General features: G+C 48.6%; 1 protein-coding gene across 1 annotated transcript in view; it reads left to right on the top strand.

Annotated features, from left to right (window-relative positions):
• LOC108548531 (MKL/myocardin-like protein 1) overlaps nucleotides 1–21,113 on the top strand; it is a 100,795-nt gene extending 79,682 nt beyond the window's left edge. Inside the window, 11 exon segments of the mRNA XM_017901537.1 lie at nucleotides 7,280–7,345; nucleotides 15,096–15,392; nucleotides 15,551–15,954; nucleotides 16,230–16,514; nucleotides 18,137–18,277; nucleotides 18,612–18,795; nucleotides 18,895–19,194; nucleotides 19,347–19,960; nucleotides 20,114–20,647; nucleotides 20,758–21,076; nucleotides 21,079–21,113. Of these exon segments, the coding sequence (XP_017757026.1) occupies nucleotides 7,280–7,345; nucleotides 15,096–15,392; nucleotides 15,551–15,954; nucleotides 16,230–16,514; nucleotides 18,137–18,277; nucleotides 18,612–18,795; nucleotides 18,895–19,194; nucleotides 19,347–19,960; nucleotides 20,114–20,647; nucleotides 20,758–21,076; nucleotides 21,079–21,113 (3,179 nt within the window).
• Nucleotides 21,114–22,107: the final 994 nt, after the last annotated feature.

The raw sequence follows: 22,107 nt of genomic DNA, 5'->3' as shown, positions 1-22,107 counted from the left end.
AGGAATGCACCGAGCGAATTTGCATTCTATGCATTGCGTAAATGCTTATGGAGTGTAGCTCCCGTAAGTTGCAGCCGCATCGAACCCCCGTAAACCGCGCAATTAACACGGACGAACCGGCGTCCCTGAGCATCCCCGGCATTCTCCGCGCGAAATCCTGGAAAAATAAGCGGTTCCCTCGTTTCCCATCACGCGTGCACGTGTGGGAAGGCTGATCGACGCCCGATGGATCAGACACTGAACGTTGAAACGGGTCGCGAGTACGTGTTTACGATCTCAAGGTGAAAATCTAAGTCGAGAGCAATTTGATGTGTCATGGGACACGTTGAGTTGTGAAATATTGCGAAAAATGTACCGTTGATATAACGTACAGGGATCATGAGACATCTCCAGTGTTCATTCCGTGATTAGTCCAATTATACCAAGTAGTATAATAGTAGTGCCTTGGAAATTGGCTGATCGCTGACATCGCCATTTCTCTGAATTATTTTCATAGAATAGACAACTAGACTCCAGTCTTATTCGTGAAAAATAAATTTCTAAATTCTATGAAGGGGAACGTGCAAAATTTGGAAGAATTTTCGAAGAGATCAGGTAAATCTTGCAACTTTGACCAGATTCCGCCAGGTCAGATTGGCGATCGTCGGTCAATTGTCAAGGTACTGTAATTAAATCTTCCGTCCCGTTAATTCGAAGAGCCACGTGTAGATTCTATCGACACTGAGCCGAAACATGGCCGGTCACTTTGTGAGGAATTTTTCCTGCGGAAAGTGTGGCTGGATTACGCCTAGCACCGTTGACCGGCCATTCTTCGTGGCTGGGAACAACGATGAAATCTCCGAGAAATGCGAAACATGGCTGGAATCCGCGTGCCACCCTGACAGGCCGTGCCACGAGCCGGCGAGTCGCGAGCTGTCGGCCCACCGGGTACATGGGACAACTATGCACGTGCACCGTGACACCGGGGGAGAGCTGTCCCGTTCCGTTTCGTTCAGGGTATCGTTCGCCGGCCTGTCCACCTCCGCCTCGTCCATCCGCTCGTTAACGTCCGTCTTTGCGGAGGAATCGCGTACGCACCGCTTTCTGACTTTCGATGACCTCCCGCGATATTTCATCGACTGTACCCCGAGGGCGTTGCCTGTTCCCTTACACCGTATAGCCTGCTCTCTTTCCATCTACCCTTTCGTAAAAGTTCCTTCGAAAAATTCCCATTTTTCCCTGTCTGTTTGCCTCCATAGCGACGTCTTTGACCTCGTCTTGGGAAATTCGAATCCGTCGTTGGATAGACCGAGAGTTGTCGAAGAATAGACGACTCTTCCGTTTGCTTTCCATTCGAGTAGACGTTCGCCGAGTTTATTTATTTCGATGCTCCGCGTGCCTCGGACAGGTCGTAACTCTCTTACCTTTGTTACGATTCTCGACCGAGGGCGAGCTAATTAACAGAAACGCACGGAAATATGCGACGCTGGCTTTCTCATCGAACGTCCACCGGGCGAAGATGATACGCGCAACCGAATTAGAAACTGTGCCCATATAACGATACAAGAAACGTTGGCTGAGTATTTGGCGCTGCGTATTTTGGCACCTGCGTCTAGTAGCCGTTTTGGTCGTTACGATTTGTCTTCTGCGGACCATGATACCTTCAGGTCCGTCCCAATTCCTCGCCCGCCACTTGTCTTCTTTCATTTCGTTCACTCGCTCCGATCTGCCTAATTATTTATAATAATTCGCCTCGTCTGTTGAGACATAACCCAAAAACTGACGTAAAACGTCGAATTTTTGAAGCCTCTAATCGATACCATCTAACTTCTTCTCGATTGTCATTCTTACGACACGGGATAAACAAAATGGGAGTTTCTGTAAGTCAAAAATATTCAAAGAATTTGGTAAACGGAAGAAAAATTGGAATACGAGTTTCTAAATTCCGTGTGTTAACGCGATGCAGACTTTTTGGCCGAATTTGCTAGTTGAAAGCGAAGCTCGAGGAATGCGTGGACTCACGCGCATAATGGCCAATCCGCGAATTTCTCGGTCACCAGGAGAAACATGCAGTCGCGCGCATAGTTAGGCACGTTCCAAGCGTGATTGTCAGAATCGATAGCGAGGATACGATCAGGAATGCTCATTAGGCGATAGAGGATTATCGCGCATTTTTCTCCGATCGCCATCTTATTTATCTTAATTACCATCCTCCGCGAGCATAAATTTCAACATGGCGGCACAGGGTACCGTTCTTGATCGGTTAATAAGCGAGGACTCGTTCGCGAGATCAACGCGAGAAGCTATTATGCAAAGTTGACGACCATTTCGTAACGCGAATGCCAAAACCGGCCAGGGATACAGGGCTTAATGTTTCATCCATCACGAGTGCGATTTCCCTTTCACGCCTTTGAAACACGCGACCGGGACTCTAATAGCGTTCTCGAGGAACGTTTGACGCTGCTCTTGCCGAGCCAACCGGAGACGTGGAAATTAACCCCTTTGACCCGATGCACGTAAACTATGGGTACCGTTGGAATTTTTAAATTAAACAGACTGTCTGTCCTCGTAATCGCTATAGTTTATACGGTATTCGCGATCGTTCAACGCGCGTCTCGTTATTTTGGGTACCGAGAGCCTCGGATGTTAATACCTGTTAGTTAATTCGATAAAGATCGACGCAGATGTCGCGAATGGTCGATTCGTACACGCTACAACGATGTAAAGTACGAGAAATTATCGAACGGAAAATTAAAATACTTTTAACAAGTTCTCAGCAACAAATAAATACCTCCCTAACTCTCTGGAAGACTTATTATACTATAGCAACCCTATAGCTTCTATTTTCGCCGGGAACAATTACTTCCCTACTATCTTTATAGTATTTAAATATCCTGAGACTATTAAATCGATGATGGCGATATCGCCAGCTACCTTTATAATCCTACCATAGCCTACTTAATCCCCGAGGTCGTATAAATGAGTTATAAATACCGTAAAATGGTCAGAGTCTCTGCGGACCCGATACCGAATCCAAAGTGTTAAATATAAACGTAAAACCCTAGTGTATAATAAATTTAACGCTTAATTAAGCAATAATAAACCACTTACCTTACGATGATCCCGATGGTGCGCAGGGTAGTAGGCAGGAAAGAGTCACACGGTCACGCGTCGAGCAATTTCGTCCGAACACGGCGAAGAATAACACGCCACTGGCGAGGTGAGCCTGAAACAGGAAAGCGGAAATTAACCACGAGGCTGACCGAGCCTGACAATGTTTACATCGCGTCTTATCTAGAACCACGCCTCCTAGCTTCGAGGCTCGTGCTAGCCCGAATTCCTTACCAGGAGTAATCCCCTATGTATGGAATGCTCATTAGGCGATAGAGGATTATCGCGCATTTTTCTCCGATCGCCATCTTATTTATCTTAATTACCATCCTCCGCGAGCATAAATTTCAACATGGCGGCACAGGGTACCGTTCTTGATCGGTTAATAAGCGAGGACTCGTTCGCGAGATCAACGCGAGAAGCTATTATGCAAAGTTGACGACCATTTCGTAACGCGAATGCCAAAACCGGCCAGGGATACAGGGCTTAATGTTTCATCCATCACGAGTGCGATTTCCCTTTCACGCCTTTGAAACACGCGACCGGGACTCTAATAGCGTTCTCGAGGAACGTTTGACGCTGCTCTTGCCGAGCCAACCGGAGACGTGGAAATTAACCCCTTTGACCCGATGCACGTAAACTATGGGTACCGTTGGAATTTTTAAATTAAACAGACTGTCTGTCCTCGTAATCGCTATAGTTTATACGGTATTCGCGATCGTTCAACGCGCGTCTCGTTATTTTGGGTACCGAGAGCCTCGGATGTTAATACCTGTTAGTTAATTCGATAAAGATCGACGCAGATGTCGCGAATGGTCGATTCGTACACGCTACAACGATGTAAAGTACGAGAAATTATCGAACGGAAAATTAAAATACTTTTAACAAGTTCTCAGCAACAAATAAATACCTCCCTAACTCTCTGGAAGACTTATTATACTATAGCAACCCTATAGCTTCTATTTTCGCCGGGAACAATTACTTCCCTACTATCTTTATAGTATTTAAATATCCTGAGACTATTAAATCGATGATGGCGATATCGCCAGCTACCTTTATAATCCTACCATAGCCTACTTAATCCCCGAGGTCGTATAAATGAGTTATAAATACCGTAAAATGGTCAGAGTCTCTGCGGACCCGATACCGAATCCAAAGTGTTAAATATAAACGTAAAACCCTAGTGTATAATAAATTTAACGCTTAATTAAGCAATAATAAACCACTTACCTTACGATGATCCCGATGGTGCGCAGGGTAGTAGGCAGGAAAGAGTCACACGGTCACGCGTCGAGCAATTTCGTCCGAACACGGCGAAGAATAACACGCCACTGGCGAGGTGAGCCTGAAACAGGAAAGCGGAAATTAACCACGAGGCTGACCGAGCCTGACAATGTTTACATCGCGTCTTATCTAGAACCACGCCTCCTAGCTTCGAGGCTCGTGCTAGCCCGAATTCCTTACCAGGAGTAATCCCCTATGTAAATATTCTTTCGACCTAACAGCGTATAACCTTGTTGTTGCCTAAGGACCGTGTGCCCCGAGGCGACGACTGGAATCGACAGTTGTCGTAGTTTCTGCTATTTCGTTTCACTCTATCGGAAAGAAGATCGGAAACAAAGGATCCATCCACGACGACGGGGTCTTTATCTTCCAGTGGACCCCAGTCGCTGTGCCCCCTAAGAGCTGCTTCTAATAATTCCAGCGCAGCACGGGAAAGGGGTAGGCACGATAAACGGTCGATTATTTGCAGGCACAGAGGTACGTCGAAGTCAGATATTCGCGGTGGATGGAGGAAAAAACTGACCGCGAGGGATCCCCCTGAAGCGGCGAAGAAGTCTCGCGGCCAATAAACCGAAAGGGGTAGACATTTTTCTCGTGGACACGGGCTGCTTTGAATTCAGATTGCGCGGCCATGCGGCCCGCGGTTTTGTTCCTCTTACGCCGGCAATTTATGCAATCTGACCCGCGCGTCCTCCGCGTATTTATAACCGGGGGCCCTTTGTGTGTTAATTTGTAGCCGGGCCCGCGATCCACGCCACGGCCGCTCGCTCTCTCCGTGCTCCTCGTCGACCTTTGATCTGCGAACCCCGGCGGCGAGCGGCCGCCGGCTCCTCCAGATTCCCGAATCACGATCCACCGTGATCGGCCCTTAATTAGCCGACCGCCAAATCGCCGCCGAATCTCTGTCCAATCGTCCCGGACGCTGAACCCGTTCCAGACTCTTGAATCTCGCGGATCACGTCGCCGATCATCGCTGATTCTGTTTCTTGGCACGTCACCAGCAGATCCACGGTGCATTTATTTCTCTTCGCGAGCATATATGTACGCCAATACATATGGTACTTCCAGGTGCCAGTGTATACGACTCTGTCAGCGTGAACTTCCGGTTTCTCACCGCGTTGAATCCGGTGCCGATATCGCTGACAGCGACCGAGCACTTGGACCGTATTTGAGACGACTGACCATGACAGACAGCCAGAAATTTTGCAAAAGAATCGGCACGTTTTGTAATACACGCGAAATCAAATTATATTTTTGTTTAGAGTGTTTCAACAAATTTATTTTTTAATTTTGGTACCGTAGGTCCTCAGGGACCGACGCCGGGCTCAATGTGTTAACCCTTTGGGGATGAAGCGGTTTTGAGCAAACCGTACCGTGGGGCCAAGTTGCTACCAAGATAGTCATTCAAAATTAATAAGCTTGTTTTTACTTCAAACGTGATTTTCGTCCATAGCTACGTTGGCAATAAGGACATAAAACAGTCCATCATTTAACTTAGGACATGCAGTTCTAGGGCGTATATACGTGTTTCTCAGCCATAGCAACGCGTCCCTCTGCCCTATCAAAAGGTTAAAATTGGGTTAGCGAAATATCGTCGATCCTTAGTCACTCAAACTCTGACAAGTCTCCTCATGGGTTCATACGATCCTCTAGATACGATCTAAAACTACAAGCACTCCTTGTTCCCTCGAATAGGCTACAGCTGAGGGATTCTTCGAGTTTAGAGCTAGATCCGAGGTATCGTGGTCGGGAAAAAAGATACAAAAGCGGTCTTACCTATATTTACACAGAGACCAGGGAGTCGTAAAAGTGCCTACGTGGGGTATGTTTCTGCTCGAGCGATAAGGAAACCGAAGACGTGGTTTAGACCCGTACACTTGTGTCGTGGCTAAATAAACCCCAGCGAAAGATTCAAGCCGAAAAAGCTCTCGAGTTTACGATCGCGGTTATACCCTTCGACTTGCCACGCTCAACACCCCATTCTAAACGAAAGAAGCCGAAACTGACACTTGACCTCGGTGTGCCGTTCGTGGATCGACAGGGACGAGTTTCGAGCGAGATTCCTCGGGCAGCCTGGCGCAAAACGCAGGTAGCACTGCGACGGTGCGAAGAGGAACGTCGCTGGGGACAATACGGTACGCAAATCCCGTTACACCTGGTACCTGGCTGGCGTGTATCAGGAGCCACGTATCTCGGGATTCGCGTGCAGTCGTGGAGGATGATAACGAAATGGAAGCCCGAGTAATTTATGTGGCCACGCGTTGCGTGGCGCCCTTTAATTATCGGACCCAAAATTGGCGGCGGAAGCAGGAGAGAAGTACGCGCGTGCGGTGGTCCAATTAACCGCTGGAAAGAAGGGATCCCGTCTTTTCCATCTTCCCCACTTTGCGCCCGAGTCGGGTCTGTTTTCTTATTTTTCCCTGGCCGCCCCGAAGCCACCGAGTCGCGCCATATGGAACAGCTTAGACGGCATGCGGAAAGAAAATATTGGCTACCGAGAAATGGCCACGCGGCCATCACCGATCGACTTTGATCATCCGATTTTTATAGCACGAGCTGCCTGCCGCTGAAATTCCGCGGCTGTTCCCCGGAAATCATCGCGGCGTGGGGTAATCCCCGGTTCTCGTGAAAGTGCAACGATCCGGGTTTCCACGGGAGAGGAGCCCCCTCTTCGTTTTCGACGCGTTTATGGTTGCGTCCGCGCGGAATCCGTGGAAACATTTCCTGACGGAGTTCCTGCGCTCGTGAGACGGGGACGGGTTAATCGAATGTAAGGATCGATGGCTCGATGGCCAAGATACGCCATGTATTTCGTGGGATTGTGTAAATGTACAAGATCACAGGACGGATAACGTCGACGAGAAAAGAAGGAATTGTAAAAGACGCGTCTTTTTCTCTGTTACAGCGCTGAAGGTGAAGCTTATGCTAAGGCGACCCATCAATCAGCTGGTTGCGCAAGGCATCATGCCGCGTAAGTATATCCACCGTGTATAAAAGTTTCGCTGTGGTTTCCATCGGATTCGCGGCCACTCCGTTTCACGCGACATTTGCAAGTTTATCGTCGAATTACATTCCTCCGACGTATCCTTATTTAACCGTAACGCGTGTAAATGTGGCCAGGAGCAGGGTAGACACTCGAACGGGTCGTTAAATTGGCGCTAGATTCGATTAGACCTTTGGAGAACGCGACTCGCGAGCAAAAGTGGACAAAGAGGTGCGAGCGTAAAAATTCGTGGACGCTCTGGTATTCACTGGGTAGTAAAAGCGAAGGAAAACGATCGTGTCCGCAGGAAGAAATTTATTTTCCCGTGACCAGAGGGAACTCGGGGAGTTAGATTTAACGAGTTCGTCAATGTTTCGCCTTTTTTCCCGTGGTAACGGCCGATTAATCCACTTACAACTTAATTACCACGTGATTGCCCGTGATGGCTCGGCCAACCGCGTAAAAGGAAGTAACTGGGACACGAGCGACTTCCTAAAGTACCTTAAATTGACGTGTTCCCGTACGGGTGATCAATTGCCCGCTAATATCGCGCTTGATCTTTGCGTTTCGACGATGGCGATTCTACGGGAACCTTGTCTGCGTACCTGCCCTCTGCGAGTCGAGCTGTCGTTAGCGATTTAATATCGAGGATAATAAAATGGCGACGATATGGAAACACGAGCGGTATAATTATTCGTGGAAGAACGAGTGAGCGTAGCAATGATCGGAGGTACATATGGAGCAAATTCGCGGTTGTGATTCGCGTATCGGTTATTCATAATCGCGTTGTATCGCGCTATTATTACACCGGATAATCTGATGAGGCGAACGAGGTTTATCAATTGCGCGATACGGCCGGAGTGTTCGATAATGGGGTACCCGGATAACCCGACGATCGAATGAGCCTGGAATCACGGGATAATCCGATAACCTGGTAATTCAGTGAGCCGGCAGTTTAACAGAATAGCTCGTCGATTGAATTTATCGACTTCCAGCCCGGTAATCTGACAAGGCGACACATCGAATATCGAATCTACGTACAATTCGCTTCGACAGAGCAAACTATTATTATGCGTGACACCATGCGCATCGAAATACACCCTGTTTATCACAAGCCGGTGGAAATGCAGCGCCCGACACCCTCCGTTTCGACCGGCGTTCATGCGAGCCATCATGCGCAATTTCGTTCCGCGAGATTTACTCATTTACAGCTTCCAAGAGTCGAAGATATCGCGCGTGGCAAACGGGTAATGGTTTTTTCGAGGAAGTGGCCCGCGATGACGTTGTAAATCTGTTTACAGACCACGATTAATTTCACGTTGCAAATTCCTGTTCGTTTCGCCCGGCAAAGAATCCTAATTATAACGCGCGCGACGAATAGTTTATCTCGCCATTTAACCCATTGCAAACTGAACGCTTTATTGCTAATTATATACCCGGTAGCTTGCTGTTTTCTAATTATTCCTGACAGCAGCGCGGAAAATCCCAGGTATCTCCTAAACACACGAGCCAGTAGGTACCGTAGGATTTGGGGCAACGGCTACAGGGGTATATGATGCACCGTTGGAATGATTACGAATTGAGTATACCAGATTTGGATTGGGTTCGAGTTTTATTTGGGGTAGGTTTGGATTAGGTTTCGACTAGGTTCCACTAAGTTTTGACTAGGTTTCGACTAGGTTTCGACTTGGTTTGGACTAGGTTTGGACTAGGTTTGGACTAAATTTGACACGAGTTTGTGTCTAAGTTGAACGAAAGAATCGTCAAGATCGAGTCTCGACTTTAGCAAAAAATTTAGACTGGGTTTCGACTAGGGTTTGACTAGGTTCCACTAAGTTTTGACTAGGTTTGGACTAGGTTTGGACTAGGTTTCAACTAGGTTTCGACTAGGTTCCACTAAGTTTCGACTAGGTTTGATCTAGATTTGAACTAGGTTTCGACTAGGTTCCACTAAGTTTGGACTAGGTTTGGGCTAGGTTTGGACTAGGTTTGGACTAAATTTGACACGAGTTTGTGTTTAAGTTCAACAAAAGAATCATCAAGATCGAGTTTCGACCTTAGCAAAAGGTTTGGACTAGGTTTGGAGTAGGTTCCACTAGGTTTGGACTATGTTTGGACTAGATTTCGCTTAGGTTTCGACTAAATTTGACACGAGCTGGGATCTAAGTTAGACGAAAGAATCGTCAAGATCTAGACTCGACCTTAGCAAACTCGTGTCAATATAGTCCCCTGCTCATAAGCTTTCAAACGCCGTTCTCCCTATGGGCATTCCCCTAAATACTGCATCGCACTCACTACTCAAACGCCGCGCTGCGAAATGCGAGATATTTCGCAATCCGTCAGCGACATGTCAAGTTCGCAGTCCAAGGTTTAACGATCAACGGAACCGCCTATTAAATCATTCTCGAATTCCCCTTTCTCTGCCATAGCTGTGTCACGAACGTATTTATAGCCCGCCAGAACAATTCAGGAGGAATATTCTTACACTCGTGAACGTCACAAAGCGTACCGTTTTCGCGAACACGATGAAGCGTCGAATAACGCCAGACTGAGTGGTCCAAGTCGCGTAGCATCGCGACTTTGCGTGGAAGCGGTTGCATAACACGCGAAATTTTCCGTACGCGTACGCTTATTGTGCTATACAACACGCCCACGCGCGATCTTCGCGAGTGAGCCAGCGTCTGAGAAACAGCGTGACGCCACCCGTTTGCCAGGATCACTACAGATCGCTAGAGATCGCTAGAGATCGCTAGAGAGTACTAGGTATCGCTACGAATCGCCGTCTAGGAAATACTAAGTATCCCTAGGGGTTACCTACTATTTAGGGATCACTAGAAATCGCAAGAGATCGCTAGAGAGTACTAGCTATCGCTAAGAATCGCCATCTAGGAATTATTAAGTATCCCTAGGGGTTACCTGCTATCTAGGGATCACTAGAGATCGCTAGAGATCGCTGGAGAGCACCAAGTTTCGTTAGGAATCGCTGTCTAGGAATTACTAGGTATCCCTAGGGATTACCTGCTATCTAGGGATCACTAGAGATCGCTAGAGATCGCTGGAGAGCACCAAGTTTCGTTAGGAATCGCTGTCTAGGAATTACTAGGTATCCCTAGGGATTGCCTGCTATCTAGGGATCACTAGAGATCGCTAGAGATCGCTAGAAAGTACTAGGTATCGCTACGAATCGCCACCTAGGAATTACTAGGTATCCCTAGGGATTACTAGAAATTACTATCCACGGGGCACTAGGGATTTGTATCTAGGGATCACTAGCGTTCTAAATCGAATATTTCCCAGGAACGAATCGAATATTTCGCGAGCCACGCGTCATAGATAGGGTGATTATCAGAGAACGTTCATAGAGTACGCTTGTCGTGAATGGTAGGTGAATCCGCGAGAAGTCGATCGTATTCCAACGACTAGCGACGTTTAATAGGCCGAGCTAACAACGTCCTCGAAACATCTTCACAAGGATGATCGCGATTAGGACTGTTCGATTGCGGCTCGTAAATCTGGCATCCCGATTGCCATGCCACGACTGCCGCCTGTTGCGTCCAATCGCGGATGATTTAGGGGTGCCGTTTGCCTTTGCGCTTTGTCTGAACGTTTGCTTGATGAGACTCTGTTGATGCACGCTGGCAACTGAAACGGTACGATTGCCGTAAAATACGATCGTTATTTACGTCGCGTTGGGAATTAAATCACTAGATATCCCGGCTTTGTGTTTGCGCGAAAAGGCTGTTAGAGCTAAAAGGTTGCCTTTGATGTCAAACCTCTAGACCTTCGGAACGGGAACTTCGTCGATGCCGAATAAAGGAATAAAAGATTAAAGTCTAAAGGAAGTATGCGAAGAACTTTTGAGCAATGAAACAGAACGATCCCACTTTCGTGAAAATTGAGATGCTTCCAAGATCATTAGCTAACCCTAACTCTGACTCCTTTCGATTTCGCGTAAATCTCGTCACTGACCTAGTCACGAGCACCAGGTCCTTCGGTGCACACAAGGTTGCGTTTCAAGCACGCGAATCTCGTGCTAATATCGAACTGAAAGCAAGGAATCTCACGCGTTTTGCATTTTATCGCACAAAATTCACGGATGTACTCGATATAGGCATCATTCGCTTTTACGACTACGTTCCCCACGACAAAGCATAGTCGGAGCCCATGCACGTCCATCGACCGTTGATTTACTCGTGTCTCGGTAGAAACTAGACAATTGGGTCGCAGCTGGCTCGCGCGAATACGTACTCGCACTTACAATCGATACACCCGCGGCGAGTTTCGCCAACAAACACGCGTGGGTGAGACAAAAGCCGCGAGCCATAGCTCGGGGTTGTTCGAAAGGCCTAATTGATTCGAATCGTTCGGTTAATTTTAGCATTTCCTACGCAGTCCCGGCTACGTTCGCCGCTCCCTGTCTTTCCTAGTACTCACAGACTCGCGGTTCACCGATTTTGCACGCGGCTAACGAGCTTCCGTTAACTACGGAGTTACGCTGCCAATTCGTACCGCATGCCGACGCTCGGTTAAACGATCGAGATACTATCCAGGAACCTGCCACGATTTTCCGCGTTTCCACGATTCTATGGGCCCTTTAGAAACGCCGTGCAACCTCGTTTGCGAATGCATTTACACGCTCGGTAAATTGGCACTCGGGATGAGACAGATGAGACGGGGTCCACTCAGCCTAGCTCCACCTTTGTTCTCTCGGAATCGACTACGTGGGTACTATTTTCGTCGGTGCAAATTAACTCGGACCATGCCAATTAATGAGAAAGGACCGCATGCTGAGGAGTATATTCGCTAATTATTAACCCTTTCGCTTGGGCAGTTCAATCCGTCGAAGTACCGTCGCTGAACGGAAATGTGAACAGTGCTCGCCAGAAATATGCACGGTGGTTTCTTTATATTTCTGTACGTTTCCCTAAGTCTTAACCACTTGCATCTTAACAACAAACGCGTCCACCATTTAACCAAAGTATCGTAGAACGAACAGGGAAAAATTCGAAACGAATTTAGCAAAATCCTAAACCCAGTATTTTGCAACAAAACGGTATATAAATCTTAGAAATTCGAGTGAAATGAATTTTCAAGCCTCTATATCACTGTTCGATCATCGCCCAAGATTCGGTACAGACCTGATCCCTAGAGATCGCGGAAGAAGTATCATTTTAAACGAATCGGGAGCCATTTAACCACTTGCGCTGGCAAGGAATTCACAGACGCGTGTGCCAGAACGGTCCAATGTTTCTGTAACAATTGCCTAACGACGTGTATACCACGTCGTTGGCGATTCTGTGACAAAAGCATTACGACGTGCGTGACACGTCTTTCCAGCGCAAGTGGTTAAATAACAACCGTGCCGAATAAAACAATCGTATTCAAATTGAACTTGTATATGCATCATTTGGATGCCGGGAAAAGGGGTGTCCGACCCAGGAGTCATCTCGTGGATGCTGCCTGTAAGTGGTACTCGAAGTGCAAGGGTTAAGGAACGCAATCTTCATTGACTCTGTCAAATCCTTATTTTCGTATTAACCCTTTGCCGTCGATGTCTCTGCAGCATGAAAGTCAGGGCCTCGTGTAGCACGGCGAACGAGACTAGAAACTGAAAATAGTTAAACAATGCACCCCCAGAAGCAACAATGATTAATGCTACGGATTTTTCCTTTCACGCACGATATAGAAATTATCAAGCGCTTCCAAGCGCTTGGATCATTCGCTGATGACAAGAAAAAAATTGGCAATAATAAAATTTAGGCGAGGATTATTTTCGAGGATTTGAAATCCCAAAGTTATCGATCAGAGATGACACGTTTGTTGTCAAAATTTTGCAATAGTACTCTGATTAACCCTTATTGGATGCTAGCTTTTTATACGCGATCCTCACTAGGTTGTAGCTGATTTCGGTAAATATGCGAAAGGTTTCCGTCTTGTCACTTCCCACGTGACGCACGACCGCAGAGACAAAGTATTATTGTCACACGAGAGGTGACTTACGACCGATAAGGGTTAACCCTTTCGCCTCGAGCGCCGCTATAGACGGCATCCATGAGATGATCTGTGAGTACGAGCGCTGTATATCTGGCATCCAAATGATGCGTATACAAGTGCAATCTGTATACGATTGTTTCATTCAGCATAGCTGTTATTTAAGACTTGGAAAAACGTACAGAAATATACAAAAATCACACGCACTGTGCATATTTCTGGCGCGTGCTACCGTTCAGTGATGGTACTTCAGCGAACCGAACTGAACTGTGAACTGAAAGGGTTAAACACGAGTCAGTTTCAACAAATTCTGTGTGTTTTAATATCCATATGTCGACTTTAAATTCTAAATACGGAAAAGTAACTGCGAAAAATTTGTTGTGTCCTTCTGGTACTTCCAAGAGCGAAATCTATCAACCGGAAAGGCTTAACCCTTTCAGGGTGTAACAAAATTACAAATTCGGGTCCAACAAATGCCCAGTTCTTTTATGTTCGAAAACACTTTGACGTGTAATAGAAAAATGTAATAAAACGTGTTTTATATGTTTCATATCTTGTTAGTAATTAATCCGTGTATAGTATTTGACGCTCAGCCCGTGATAAACTGCTAATGGATTAAATGGTCGACTCTGATCCTGTGGCTACGTCGGACTCGACTTCGGCTACACTTTCTTCCAAATGTTAACGAAGATTCACGCGACTTATCTTTACGATCACGTCGGAGAAAGCGAGCCCGTCGCATTTTTCCCAAATACCAGTTTACCATACGGCACGTCTACGGGCAAATGCGTAACGCGAGTGATCAAACGCGAAATTACCCCCAGCTAAGACGCTAACGCGAGGTCGTCCCGTGACGTATTTACGGTGGAAAGTGAGGTTAGGCGGAACTGGCGGACGAGTGGAGGGTAAGACGACGAACAACGTGTTTCCACTGCCACGTCGGCGCACCGTAGGTGGCGCGAGGCTTTTATTCCGTGCAATGAAGCGGCCGCCTTGTGCGCGTCGCTCGTCCGGAAATAGTGGCGCGTAGGAATGCGACGAGGCGTTTGACGTTGACACCAAAATGGCGCCGCGCGGCCAGACCTTCGAGGGCCATCGTCCCGGAAATTGATGCGTGCAGCATGCGCCGCGAGGACACCCTAAAAGCTTCGAAAGTGCTTTTTCATTCGGCCGGTTCTTTTATTAGATCGTGGAGCCCTTCGTCGCGGAGCGTGGCCAAGCTTCTTCCGCGCCGCGCCGCGCCGCTATCGACGCGCTGCCGAGAGAAGCTCGATGAAAGTAGTCGCATTCCAAACCGCGCGTGATTTAAGCGTCACCGGAGGCAGATAAAATCTCACGCGTAGAAGACTTTAATCCCAACGCGGATGAATTAAAACTGTTTTCTAACGGCCCAGGAATAGCGATTTCCTGCGCGAGGCAAGGCTGTTTGCTCTAAAATTAAGCTCCGATCGGAACGGTACTTCCGATCGAACTTGCCTCTCCTTGTTAGCGTATCGAACGGTAAACATATTCGCGGGAACTCGGGACTCCTAACAACGTATTTTCCAATGCGTGGAACGCGTTAATTCCAGAAACGCAACGTCAAAGTGTACTCTCGAGATCGCGTACCTTGATCGCGAGATGCTCGACTAGGCACGTCTACGGTATATTTAGTCGGTGTTGCCGTGAAACGGAGCTAGCTCGCGTGGTAAATCGGGAAGAATCGGTTTACTGGAAAACTAAGGAACGTGGATCGGTATTCCGGCAGCATTGAAGACACCACCGGCGTTCCACGAGCAGCGCAAGCAGTTGGAACGGGCGAAAACCGGTGACCTGCTGAAGGCGAAGATCCAGCAGAGACCAGGCCGGGAGGAGCTGGTTAGGCAGCATATCCTCGAGGATGGGGGTCACGTGGATCCAAGCCTGGCCGAGAGGCAACGGATGTTGAAAAAGGCCAAGTTAGCCGACCAGCTGAACGACCAGCTCAGTCATCGACCTGGTCCGCTCGAGCTCATCCAGAAGAATATTCTCCACACGGAGGAGCCCATTGAGAGGGCGGTCAAAGGTGAGCGTACGCATCCATTCGATCTGCCTCTCGCGATCTTGATCGATAACCCCCGGACGTTCGTAATAGGAACGCCGAGAACGACAGGGAGCAATTTCCCAGACTCCTTTCCGTTCTTATTCTCCGAAACTTATTCTCACGTGAAAATTTTCCTTCAGAGGGTCACATTCCCTTCAAGGCTACCTGCGAGGGCCAGGTAACGAAGCCTCAGCATCCGGACCACTACATCACCTTCGAGGATGATTCCCAGAGTTCGGAAGGTGCACCCTCGCCGCAGCTGGAGTCCCGGTCGGACGTTCTCGAAACGGCGGCTGCCTCGGCGGGTATAGTGACCGTCTCCCTTAGTATTCCGACTACCGGAGGTGCCGTGGTGGTCTCGTCCACGTCGCCGGTGTTCCAACAGGCGTCGAACGAGTCGACGATACAGACGTTCGCGGAGCTGTGCAATACCGTGGTCGGTTCGCAGCAGCAGCAGCAGCAGCAGCAGCAACAGCAGCAACAGCAGCAGCAGCAACAGTCGCAACAGCAGGCCCAGCACAATCAGCAGCATGCTTCTACGCAGGTGAGCAGCCCGCGAAACGAGTAAATCGCGATCCCCGACGGAAGCTTGATTTATCGGTCGATGTAGATGGACGATAACGGCGTTCCCCGGTAGAAAGAAAGACATTTAGAGACAATAAGCGGGGAACGTCGATAGCGGTGGAAAAAGCATCGGAAGACGGCGCAAAAATAGATTTACGTCGGACGTTAAGCGCTGCTCATAAATTGGCAGCGCAGCGATGTAAGCTGATTAATCGGGGATTCCACGGTGAAAAAAGCAACGATCTCTGTTAACAGGCGAGTCAGACAAACGGTCCATCGACGACCCTCCTTCCACTGGCGCCGGCGCCGAGTCCGATGTCCTTGGGTTCGACCACGTCCAGCCTGAGTCCCCTTTCCAACATCTCGATAGCGTCGCCACCGGCACCACCGCCGGCCGCCATCACCCCCAGGCCGCAGCCGAGCCCCATAGCCGCTTCCACGTGTCAGAGGAGCGACGCGCCCGGCAAGGATAAGAACAGGAAGAAGTCGAAGACCAAGAGCCAACCGAAGACTCGTACCATCAAGTTTCACGAGTACAAAGTGAGTTACATTGATTGCTTCCATTGTACCTTTGATTGCCCCTACTGTCTCTCCGCGTTTGCCGCTCGACTAACGCTTTCCGTCCTGTGTCGCTGAGTCTACGTGACTAGGATAGTCGTTGCCAATTATCGGCCTTCGCGTTGAGTAATCGTGGTATTATACGCGCGTTATACATCCATCGTACGATCCCGGGATCGATGTAACCGCGGAACGTGCACGGGAGAACAGGAATCGGCGTTGCGTTTACTACTTTCACTCTCGATTCTGTTTATATTTCTGGCTGGTGGGCGTGAACACGCGGCTTTTATGTCCGCAAGGTGCAAATATATTACTTAAACGTTAAACTTGCCCGTACGAAAGTAAAAACGCGCGTAACGTTTTACGACTCGCCTCCGCGTACGGAGAAAAATCGGCAAATCGCTTTTCGATCCTGCGTGCCCCCGCGACGCGCGGTCATCGGCGTCTAGGGTACCGGGCTGTCGACGTTGGCAGAAGAGATACAGGAAAACGAAGAAGGAGAGAACGAAACGACGGAAAGTGGAGAAAGCGTGGAAGAAGGGAGGAAAGTTGGCGAGGGAGAGAAAACGGAGACAGGAGGATGGATAGAAGAAGGCAGAGACAAAGAAGAAACAAGAGGAACACGAAGCTCGAAGAGGGAAAAAAAGGAGAAACGGGAGAAAAGAAAGCAGACGAGAATGGCCGAAGAAAAAAGAAGAAAAGAGAAAGAAAAGGAAAGAAAAGGAAAGAAAAGGAAAGAGTAAGAGCGGGCGACGGAGAGGGGGTAAAAGCAAAGTAAAAAGGGATACGGACGGCCGGTAAATCTCGGCTCCCGTAGCCCGCGAGGAAGCAATTCTTCTCTCTCTTTTCCCCCTTTCTCTCTTACTCTCTCCCATTCTTTCTCTCCCTTTCTATCCGAGCAAAGAGAAAAGAGAGAAACGCAGAAGGAGATCGTATCGGGTGATTAACTCTCGCGATCTCTCGAAGGGCCTGGGGCCCAGGGCCCACCTCGTTAGCTCTGAGTAATTCGAGCGCTAATTGCACCTAAGAGCGAGGAAGCCAGGGAGCGGCGAAGAAGCGGTTCCAAGGGGGTCCAAGCAGTTCGGGGCTGGGCCGTGGAGGGGGCCGAGGGGCCCGGGGGCCAGCCAAGTCCGCGATAGGTGCCAAAGGCCCAGGCCACGCTCCCGAAACATTCGGGATATGGCGTGGTCGGTGTGAAAGCGAACCGGGAATGGGCGTGCAAATGAGGGCGCAGAAAACATCTTGATGTATCATTTATCACTTGCGCCCTGGCTTCTCCTACGTTGCCGATCCTCCTCCTCGGATCGCTAACTCGATTTTTGCCGCAGTTCTTTTCCTCCACGCGTTCCCGCGCGACGAATACTCGGAATTTTTCTCCTTTGGGGAACGATCGCGACCGGCCATGTCTCTTGTCTTTTAATTGCGCGTGCCCTTTCGGTTGCGGAGGAAGGGTAGTATACAGCTGTCGCTTAGGACGGAACATCGTTCACGATGATTTCGCGATTAAGCAATTAAGGTGATCCAACCAGCGGAGGATACCAAGCCCCTTTTCGTTCGTCGCTGGTGATTAATATCGACTAACGTTGAACGATGATTGTTCCCAGGGCCCGCCAAACGCTCAGAAGACCTCGGTGTCGTCCACCACTTCCGGCATCGGCTCGGCACCGCCCGGCGAGACAAGCTACGAGCTTCTCCTCCAGCAGCAGCAGCTGTTCCTCCAATGGCAGCTCGAATGGCAGCATAAGGTACGGCATGAGGCCCCCCCGAGAAACCGATCGCCGGGCAAATAGAAATGTTATAAAGCGTCCACTTTCCTCGCTCGTTAGCAACAGAGAAGCGAACGGACGAATCTCAGCCGGATGTGTCTCGTTAACGCCGTACTTTCTCCCCGACGATTTGCATAGCAATTACGTTATTACGTCTAAGTTTATAATCGAAGATCAGGCTCGAGTTGCGAGACTACACGGCGGTTACTCAATTCGAACGTTCGTTTTATGTAATTATCCTGCCGGCCGGATTCGAAATTTCCCTACCGTTCGAACCTTGCGTAATTCCGTGTTGTTTGTTTCTCTTGTTTAGTATCCTCAGATCATTCTACCGGCAGCACAAAAGCCATTGTCTTTGAACAGTAGCGGCGCCAGTGACGCTGGCAGCATCAGCGGAAGCAGCGTGAACGCGCCGAGTCCTGCGCCCTCGAATTCCTCCAACAACCCCTCGGAACAGCCGCCCCTGAGGCCTTTGGGCAAACTGGAGGATATGAAAGGTAAATCTGCGAAGCACGGCTGGAAACTAGCCGATTAATCCACTCTGTCGGAGCACCAGAGAGAACCACGATTCACCCTAATACGTGTCACGGTTTCAGTAAGTGATCTCAAAGTGGAACTGAAACGTCGAAACTTGCCGGTCTCTGGCTCAAAGCCGCAATTGATCGAGAGATTAAAGCCATTCACGGAGTCGTCTAGCTGCAATTCCACGTCTAGCTCGAATGGGCCGCATGTGACGCACATGGGCCACATATTGATGGACACCCCGGGGCCAGTCACGTCCGACGAGTCGAGCTCCCATGCCAAAAGTCCTGGCTCCGCTGTCAAGGATGAACCGAACAGTCCAAGGACAGACTCGCCGCATGGTAGCGAGCACGATGATCCATCGAGTCCTCCAGGTACTTGAACGTGTCCTTTGTTATACGCGTCTCCTCGGCGATTCGATGTAGAACGTATGACTGATTTAACGAATGCGAGCGATGAAATATTCGAAAAATTCTTTTCGAACGCAACACACGTCGGTGTTTTCACGATGTAGTTCGTGTTGCAGGGGATGACATAATCAAAGAGCAGAGGAAACGAATAAAAGAGTTGCAGCGCGAGTTACTCAAGTCTCAACAGCAGCTTCAACAGATCCATCAAACGCAACCGTCTACCGTTCATGCCGAGAAGTTGGTGCTGCAGCAACACATTCAGAACAAGATGCAGCAACGGCAGCTGGCAGCGGTGCACGTGCAGCAGTTGCAGCATCTGCAGCAGCAGCAGCAGCAGCAACATCAGCAGCAGCAACAGCAACAGCAGCAGAATCAACAGCAGTCCCAACATCAGACCCAACAGCAGCAGCACGCTACGTTCCAACAACTGAACGCGAAAGCCAGCCTAGCCGCGTTTCTGCAGGCGCAGCCGAATAACACTACTACCATCCTGGACTCTTCGACCTTGACTGCGATTAATAATAAGAAGAATCAGACCAAGAACAGCGCGACTGTGCAGATACCTACGGCGATAGTTTTCAACCTGTCCAAGCCTACGAAACTGAACGGGTCGCTGATAAGCGCCTGGATGGCACAGGCTCAAGCGCAGCAACAGCAACAACAAGCTGTTATCACAGAGGATGGAAAGCCACCGCCACCGCAGTACGACGAGGCTGCAAAGCTTTTGAAGGTGAGAATACTCTTTGTCTTTACGTATCCGAATGGTGGAATTTGAAGGCAATACAAATTTGCTCCTACTCTAACTCTAAACACTCTACCCTGTATGCTTTGACAGACAATTTTGTCTCTTTTCCACTTTGTTCAATGATTTTTGTACACTCAGGTGAAGATTGAGCCTGTTCAAAAGAGTCACATCAAGAGTCAGGTGATGGACGACGTGCTGGAGATTCTGATCAAGAATGGCGAGTTACCACCTAGCGCTGCTCAGGATCCGGCCACGCCAACGACTCCCAATAGGCAACTCCAACAGAATTTGGTGTTTACGGCGCCTGCGGATAGTCAGACTCATTCGTTGGTTTTTACCGCTGCTAGTCCAATCAGTCCAATCAGTCCGATCAGTCCGATCAGCCCAATGGCGATGGAGGTTTCCCAAAGCGATTGCATGATTTCCCCGGCGCCAGCGCCAACGCCACCGCCTCCTTTGCCTTTGGCCACCTTTTCTATTCAACTGCAAACCGCGTTACAACAGTTACAGCAGCAGGAAGAGATTTCGTCCTTCAACACTGACTTGTTGACCTCCGAAGGCGACCTGGACACTGCGATGCTTCTCAGCCCGCAGTCTATTCAACAAACGTCACCCGATCCTCAACCTCCTCAAGAAGTAACGTCATCAGATAACGCGAATTTAGACCTTAAGGTAAATCCAGTTATGGAGAAAGAGAACGCTTCGGAATTGATCAGAGATTTTCTTCCTTTTTTAAAATTTGTCGACGATACGTATGTTACATCTATGATGCTTCGTTTTAGGAACTTGAGTTGGACCTCGAGACTCTAGACACGATGGATTTCAGCCAATTAGAGTGCGATCTCGGAGTGAAGATGGAAGCTCCGCAAGAATTGATGGATATCGGCGACATGCCTATGGATATGGATGATCCAGACTGGCTGGATTCTCTGATGCCACAGTCACCTCCGACTGCTTCGACGACGGTATTGAATCATCAGCCAGCACCGCCGACGAGTTTGTCGAGTGGCACGGACATCTATGATCCGTTGTTAGCTAGTAGCCAAGACCCGTTTGATCTCTTCAACATGGAAGACTCCGACTTCAAGATGTCTTCTGATCTATACTAACCTGGGACAAAATCGACTTCGCGAGCTAGCCCGAGACTTCCTCGGTGCTCGGCCTTGTGTACTTAATCCACGTATTAACGGGAAACGAAAATACCTAGCGAAGTACAGAGACTACTTGACAACCTGACAAAGCCAAGTGCTCTACACGTGTTGTGATTAGTCTGTGACTATTTTGGTGCATTTTTACGAATCGTTTTGCAGTTGCTTGCCTCTGACACTGTTTTCCAGCGACTCCGGCGCTGTGCAACTTGCCGTGAACATTAAAGGAATTGTACTTACGCGTAGAACTTACGCTTCACGATATCGAGCGGAGGACTTTCTTATGAAAAAAAAAACTAGAAGTAACTAGCTGTATAATTTTCACGAAATCGAAATTCTAGATGAGTAATTTAAAACGCGTGAAAAGAAAAAAGAAAAGGGTGCATAATTGCGAAAGGATCGTAGCGTGAAAACGCAAGGGTGAGAACAAGACCACGAAGCAATCGTTTCTAAGGGGTTTTATAACAGAGGATAATTGTCACCAGTGCACGTATACTTTGGTCTTCCTCGGTCAGTATGAGAACCAATGCGCAGAACCGTCGTTCTTTCGTTTCACGAGATCGATCGTGCATTATCGCGCGTTGGATCGTTTTCCTTGATCATTGCTACTCGTCGCCTCGTCGATCGATAGCTCGAGGAATAGTTTCGCAACGGGAACGATACCGCGCGCGCGATCCCATGATCGATCGATCGTTCGAAAGGAACGAATGTATAGACAGAGCATAGATGTGGCGAGGACAAGTCGCTGAACGAAATGGAGACTGTGTCCCGCAACTGGAAATAAGACGACAACGACGATATCTTCAAAATTCTCCAAAGAATCTCCTTATGGGCGTTTTTAGCTAGTTTGTACTATCCAGTCTACAGTCGTGTGTTGCTTGAGTTTTAATAACTGCGAATAGCGTGTGTGTTAAACAGAAAAAAACGGGAAAGCTGCGTATGTGTTTTTCTCGTATGCTTCTCCCTACCAACCTCACTACCCTC

Source organism: Eufriesea mexicana, unplaced genomic scaffold (assembly GCF_001483705.2).
Source record: "Eufriesea mexicana isolate 0111107269 unplaced genomic scaffold, ASM148370v2 scaffold1623, whole genome shotgun sequence".
Lineage (NCBI taxonomy): Eukaryota > Metazoa > Arthropoda > Insecta > Hymenoptera > Apidae > Eufriesea > Eufriesea mexicana.
This window is presented reverse-complemented; position numbering and strand designations above follow the sequence as displayed.